At 26.8% G+C, this 7,374-nt stretch overlaps 1 protein-coding gene across 1 annotated transcript; it reads left to right on the forward strand.

The window, feature by feature from the left end:
* The first annotated feature begins 1,979 nt into the window (after nucleotides 1–1,979).
* On the forward strand, nucleotides 1,980–4,988 carry LOC123263332. Its single transcript, XM_044725990.1, has 5 exons — nucleotides 1,980–2,266; nucleotides 2,352–2,492; nucleotides 4,458–4,577; nucleotides 4,658–4,737; nucleotides 4,818–4,988. Exons 1-5 carry the CDS (start codon nucleotides 2,203–2,205, stop codon nucleotides 4,968–4,970), a joined length of 558 nt encoding a protein of 185 aa, XP_044581925.1. The 5' UTR covers nucleotides 1,980–2,202; the 3' UTR covers nucleotides 4,971–4,988.
* The last annotated feature ends 2,386 nt before the right edge of the window (nucleotides 4,989–7,374 follow it).

The raw sequence follows: 7,374 nt of genomic DNA on the forward strand, positions 1-7,374 counted from the left end.
AAATAACATGATTTAATAGCAAAAAAAATACTGAAAATTCTCATTTTTTTCTTGCCTCTGATTACCTCGAACCCCTCTTAAACAATCTTAAGGGGTTCATTCTGGTTTGGAATTTTTGAAAAAAGAATTTTTTACATTACTCGAAAGTACATATATCTAAAAGTATTGTGTTAAAATTTCTAAGTGATTGAAACCACTGTAGCCATACTTCATACTATTATACGATACTTATGTGGATGTTCAAGCGGGAAAAAATTAAATTTTTGAAAAGGCTGAAGGGGTTTGTATGGTGCCGGTATCGCTGATTGGCTGTAAGTAAGATTTTTTTTTCATATAATTATAAAAACTTTATACGCGCTTTTATCTGGCAGAACTATGATTTTCTGGTTGGACGTATCCACAGATTCGGTAGAATCTGGCGCCAAGTTCCGTTCAAATTCTGCTGTAAACGGAGCGCCAGACTACCGGACTGTAAGTTTACTGTAAGCAGAACGCGTATTTTGAGATTGCAAAATTCTTTATTTAATTCTACGGTCTTTTTTTTCTATATTGTATATTATAACAGGAATTCATACTTTATTTGACTGTTATTAATTAATTATATTCACTTATAACAATTAATCTACTTGAAATTATTAAATTTAATCAGCACAAACTATAGCAACGCAAAAATTTCGATCCTGACTTTTTTCGATGGTCAAAGTGATTTGCCACAGACTAAATAATTCGAGAATGCATAGTAATCCTTCATTAGATGGGAAACTACAGTTAAAAATAGATATTTCACAGCTTGCATCTATACCCGCCAGGGTCCCGCTGGAATTATTTTTACATAAACTGTAGTTTCAAGGGGATAGTTTGCTATAAAAAATGCAACCAACGCGAGATTTAATTAAGTTGGTACCAATTGTAAATTTTTATTATAATTACAAAAAATACTAAAATCCGAACAAAAACAGTTTCACTGTAAAAAAAATCGCGCCAAGTCCACGTTCATAAGACTATTAAGAAAAAAAAAATTTTTTTTTTCTTTACAAAAAGATATAAAATAGAAAAATCCAAGTAACCGATATGATTGTTTATGATTTTCGGAAGTTAAAAAAATTTTGTCTATAAATTTAAAAATTAAGAAAAAATTTTGGAACGTACTTGGTGTGCGTCATTGTGTATTTCAATTTTTAATTTTGCAACCGCGCACACTAAATACGTTCCAAACTTTTTTAATTTTTAAATTTGTAACAAAATTTTTTTAATTTCCGAAAATCATAAACAATCATATCGGTTACTTGGATTTTTTATTTTTTCTTTTATATATTTTTGTAAAGAAAAAACAAATTTTTTTGTTAATAGTCTTATGAACGTGGACTCGGCGCGATTTTTACAGTGAAACTGTTTTTGTTCGATATGATATCTCCGGAGCCACTGGCCAGATCTTAATTAAATATTCTACATAATATAGTATTCAATCAATATATATTGCATCTGCTGCAACCAAATCAAAATTTACATTTTTAATATTTTTTTAGAACTAAAAACTGAAAAATGTTTCATAAACCGTTATCCGTTATCTTGGTACGTCAGCGATATACCAACTTTTAGAGAAATTCCGTTCACTCGTTTTTTATTCATTTAAAAAAATAAATTTAGATATTTTTTATGTTTTTCAAGAGTATTTTTTTGTTCAGCTGAATAAATTTTATTGTAATATCCATAATAGTTTCTGTGTAAAAAAATCATAAATATTGGCTTTTTTTCGAACGCCGTAACCAGAATGACCCCTTAATGAAAAAATTGATTTATTTTTTGGTAAATTACTTGTAATGGTGAAGCTTCTCTTAGAAAATACAAAAAACTTATTAATAGTAGGAACAGTACTTCTTTTTTCATCCTTATTGTAACTTATTGTTAATTCTAATTTATTATAATTCTATTGTAATTCTTATTATTTTAATTTAATCTTAATTCCAAATATGTTCCAAAATTGTAATTAGAACATATTTCTTACAGTATCAATAAATATTGCTATTACATTAAAAAACTTAGTTAGAATAAAATAAGTTGATCAAAACACAAAGGATTAACGATTAATAATAAATTGATAAGATAATCTGTTTGATAAAAAAAAAATACATAGCACTATAATAAAAAGATAAGACACTTTATTCAGTCCCGTCACTTCGATCGGCTGGCTCTAGTACAAAAATGAAAATATTTATAAGTGTCATCACGACTTTGTTGTTGAACCCGAATTCTATGTCTGTCTCAGGTAAACTCAGTGAAGATATTTGAAGGATTAATTAGTTAAATATTTTTAAAGAGTGGAAGAAATAAAAGTGATTTTGAGTTGACAGGAGTGGAGACGATACCAGATTCAATAAATCCCGTGTGCTTCCAATTCACGTGGCCAGGCCCCAGATATGACAACACCAGTCAAATTAATATAGATTGTAAGAAACACAACGAGCCGTGCTTTAAACCGATTGTTGCTACACGTGAGTTACATTTTAAAAAAACAAGTTCACATCGAAAAAATTTTTTCAATTTCCACTTACATTTTTTTAATTATTCAATTTCTTCAAATGACTTTGAATCAAAAACAAGTGCAAATTGAAAATTTAAAGCCGAAAAGTTTATTATTTATAAACAAAAATCCTTGGCCTTTTATTTCTTCTTTTCATTTCTTCTGATGGAATTGCTTCTTATTTTTGTCTAAAATGATTTTTGACATAAGAAGTGCGAAATAGTTTTTATTTTTAACAAACCAATCATATTAACATCACCCACAACGTTTTGCATTAAGGAATGTTAATTTTTTAGATTAAACGTTGTAATAAATAAATAAAATTCTATAAAAATTAGTTCACACATCTACTTAAGTGGAATATCAGGATGTTTAAATAAATGTTTAAACCACCTTTACCTATTTACGGCTTACAAAATCGATGCCTTAAGTATAATATCTTATCACATCTGTATACACTTGCGTAAACTTTTGGGCTTACAAAAAAAATACTAACTGGTATAACAAATTACAAATACCATAGTTATTGATATTTCTTCTTTGTATTAATCGCCCTGGTGATTTATTGACATGACTCTTACTTCGCTACGCTAGAGAGCTGGGTTCGAATCCCAATTGATGTCATTTACAAATACTGTAAACGATACAAAATTTTCTTCAGAATTTTATAAAATTTCAATGAATATATTACTTCCCGGGGCATTAATTGTATATATTTTATAAATTCATAACAATAAATATTTATTGAAGTAACTGTTTGCATCTGAATTTTACTAAGCAAAATTTCTAATTTAAATTTTTTATAAAAAAAATCAAACAAAGACGATTCCTAAATGTTTTAAAAAAACAAGTTTTAAAACTGCTTTAATATGAAAATAATTTTGAAAATATATGGAATTTAAATGATTCATTGTATAAACAATCATTTTTCTTAAGAAAGGTTTACACTTTTTTCTCTCTCGCTTCTATTAGACAGACAAAAGTATCTCTCTCATAGTTGTACAACAAATGGAATCTTAAAACGCATTTTATGCATAAATAAATCAAAATTTTATATATTTTTAAATTATCTATCAAAGAGCGAAGCGTTGTTTTCGAAATTTTATCTTATAAATGAACAAAACACGTTTGAAAATTAACTATTAACCGCTCTTAACATCAATAACTTATATTCTTCCCTTTATTTGAGATAAATGTCATCAGATTTTTATGAGTATTTATTTCGTACAATTTCAATACTATTTCACAATAATTTAAATAAAAAATTTTTTATCTTGAAGTACGCACTAACTTGGTTTTTAAAAATTGTAACTAACTTTCATATCTATACTAAGAGAAAAAATTTATTTTCGAAAAAAAGGCATTGCTGTGACAAGAAATTACTTTGTTGAAAATTTTAAACAATTTTATTTTTTAGCTTAAGAAATAAAAATTTTTCTCACAGTAACTTTCTTGTTGAAAAAAAAGTTTTGTTGATTTAAAAAAAAAAAAACAATTCTAGATAGACAACTTGCGAATTTTGATCCAATATTGTTCTTTTCTAAATCTAGAAAATTTTTTTTCAACAAAAAAGTTGCCGTGAGAAAAATTTTTATTTCTTCAGCCAAGAAAAAAGATTATTGAAAATTGTCAACAAATTAATTTCTTATTACAACATTGCTCATTTTTTTCAAAAGAAATTTTTTTTCTCAGTGTAAATAATTTTTAAAACTGCAATATTATATTATGTCCATAACAAAATCAATTCTTTCCACAAAACTCTATAAAATTCCATTTAAAAACGATACTCAAGAGAAATTAATTCTAAAAACAAAAAATTAATTCCAAAAGAAGTGTATAATAATTTTACTGCAGTTCAAAGCGATATTATTTAATTAGTCATAAATATAAATTGTAGTTATAGTAATTATTTTCTTTAATAAAATAAATGTTAAAGCTGATTCAACTCCACCAAACACAACTTATATGTGGCATTATGAAAACCGAACATTAGTAACATGTCCTATGAGAAACGGCTATGTCTGTATTAAATATTCTTACATTTATAATACAGCAGGTATAATCTCATAATAAATAGCAATTCTCAGCAATAGAAACTTTGAATCATTATTTTTAAAACAAAGTTTTGTCTTCCAGTGCTCAACTCATCGTATTTCTGTGGTAAAGTTATTGAAGACAAAACGGTAGCCATTGATTACGGTTGTTATACCCAAAAGGTTATTATAATTTTTTTTTAGTTTAGCATCATAAAACTACAGAAATAATTACTAATAAATTTTTGTTTCTGTTTTTGCAGAGAGATGGGCATACGATAGAAGTATGCGCATGTAAATCAAACGGAGGGCATATTCCATGCAATTCGTCGCCGGAAATTAGTAATTCGTTGAATAAACTCATCATTATAACATTTTTTATAAATTTAATTACTGATAAACTATTATTAGCATAAATTACAACAAAAAATTTTTATTACAATCTTGTGTCCTATTTAAATTTCTTTGATCCCTTCAGATTAAAAATTTTGTTTTTTTCCTCAGGCTTATAAAATTCAACAATTAAGTTTCCATCAAGCGCCACAAACAGTTTTTTAGTGATTTTTAACTTCCCGCTAAAAAAAAATCAATAATTTAAAAAAAACCGGGGAGTTATTGTTTTCACCCCGATTTTCGAAAATCGAGTTTTCATCAGATCTCGGCGTTTCGAAGTCCTAGGAAGCTATTCTGGCTAGTTTGGCGATGATGTCCATATGTCCTTATGTCTCTGTGTATATATGTGTGATTGAGATCGAATTGGCACGGTAAATTCTGAGAAAACCTGAAAAATTCGAGTTTTTTTCATTTTCAGAAAATGGTTTTTTTGGAGTTACTTCAAAACTTTTGTTTCGATCAATTCTATGATTTTTTCAGCTCTTTAACTCACAAAATGATGCCGATCAGAATTGGTTGATTTGTTGGAGAGATATCGTTGTCAAAAAAAATTTTGAAAAAGTGTTTTTTCAAAATAACTTGAAAAATTTTTGTCTAACAAATTTTTTGTTCAGCTCAAAAAACTGCGTTAATTGCCGCAAGCTGCATCAAAATCGGTTGATTTTTTCAAGAGATATCAAATTTAAAAAAAATTAACAACATATGGTTTTTCAATAGAAGTTTTCAATTATAATTGAATAATTATTGATGAGAACGGATTTCTTTCTGAGAATTTTGGTAAAGCTCTCTTAACCATGCTAAATACCGTCAAGCTTTTCCATATCAGATAATTTTTAATTTATTAAAATATATAGAATTTTTATTTATTAAAAATCTACTACTTTTGTTATAAAAAATATTTGAATGTCGCTTAAAAAAAATTTTCAAAATATTCAAACACAGCATAATCAAATCACACTTGTTTCCAACAGAATAAGAGTGCAAATTCTACGAAATCTGAGAAACGACACAACAGAATTATTTATTTAATTCCGCAGTTGTAAAAGTGCATAAAAGCTTTTAGAAAATTGAACATAAATGCTCCTTAAAAACTTTTACTCTTAAACTTTTAAAAATTTTTTACTCTTTAATTTTAATCTTCTAAAAATTCAACGTTTTATTTTGACGCTTGAGATTTTAACAAATGTTTTATTTTTACCTGCAAGAATAAATAATGATAATAATTGTTTTTTAACAAGAAGTTTTTTGCTTGAAGAATAATTTTTAATTTTTAATTTCTGATATTTTAAACCTGATTTCTCACTGTAATTTAATCTCATATTTATTTATTTATATATTTTGTACAATGCTCCTCTCTATTATAAGACTTTGTATCTTGATAAACAGAAATTAATAATTCCCTGATAGCCAAGTTGGTCGCAACTTTCTGTCATCTACGGCCGCAACTTGTCACCAAGTTGGCGGCAACTCTTGAAATGAACTCGGTTGGTGTCAACTTGTTGACCAAGTTGTCGACAAAAGTTGCTTCTGAAACTTTTTCACACCAAGTTGACGACAAGTTTCTCAAGAAATTTGGCGACATATTGCAGCAGCAGTGTTGGCAGATGGGGAATATGGAATTATAGGTTCAGGGCCGGAAAATTATTATCGTACTTCGAAAAAAATTATAGTACGTTGACAAAAATGCCCAATTTTTTGAAAAATATCTTGATAAAGATATCTTTGACAATAACTTAATAATAAAAATATCTTGACAATAACTTTGATAAACATAAAGAGTGATGGATATCCTGATTTATTAAAAAACGACCGCCGCCCAACACTGACCGAAGAACAACGAAAAAAAAATAAGAAAATGAAAAAAATCTAAAATCGCGACGAGAGCAGAAAAATAAACGAAAAAATGGTGACAACGCTCAATAATAATAATAATAATAATAATAAAAGTCGCCAAAAAGAAGAGGGCAAAGAAAAATATCCCTCAGATAATTAACGGAAGTGAAGTTTGAAAAAATGGCCCTCTACCTTAAACAATTATTTAATAGATTATTAAATAATACTAATATTATTTATTTAATAGTATTTAATAGTTTATTTGTGCTCAATTATATTTATTACATTGTTTTTTTTTTTCATATTAAATATGAATTAAATTTTTAATAAAAGTTATAGACACCACATCTAAGGAATTTTGCATATTTTTTTCATAACTCTACATTTCAGATAAAAAACGGGCTTAATTAACGCCGAAATTCCATCAAAAGAGAATTTATTAATTTACACAAAATTACAATTAGGATTAATTATTTATAACTGATTGTAAAATAATTTTTTAATAATATATATATTCCTTAATTTCAATAAAAGCTGAAACACTAGTGATTAAAATAGAATATTATACACAGAAAAAAAAATTAACTTGAATCA

This window comes from Cotesia glomerata, linkage group LG4 (assembly GCF_020080835.1).
Source record: "Cotesia glomerata isolate CgM1 linkage group LG4, MPM_Cglom_v2.3, whole genome shotgun sequence".
Lineage (NCBI taxonomy): Eukaryota > Metazoa > Arthropoda > Insecta > Hymenoptera > Braconidae > Cotesia > Cotesia glomerata.

Excerpts from the sequence above, each read along its gene's own strand:
- LOC123263332 (XM_044725990.1), top strand. The coding sequence starts at position 2,203 with ATGAAAATATTTATAAGTGTCATCACGACTTTGTTGTTGAACCCGAAT. Across the intron at positions 4,578-4,657 it reads TTACATTTATAATACAGCAG|TGCTCAACTCATCGTATTTC; the intron begins GTATAATCTCAT and ends TTTGTCTTCCAG. Across the intron at positions 4,738-4,817 it reads ACGGTTGTTATACCCAAAAG|AGAGATGGGCATACGATAGA; the intron begins GTTATTATAATT and ends CTGTTTTTGCAG.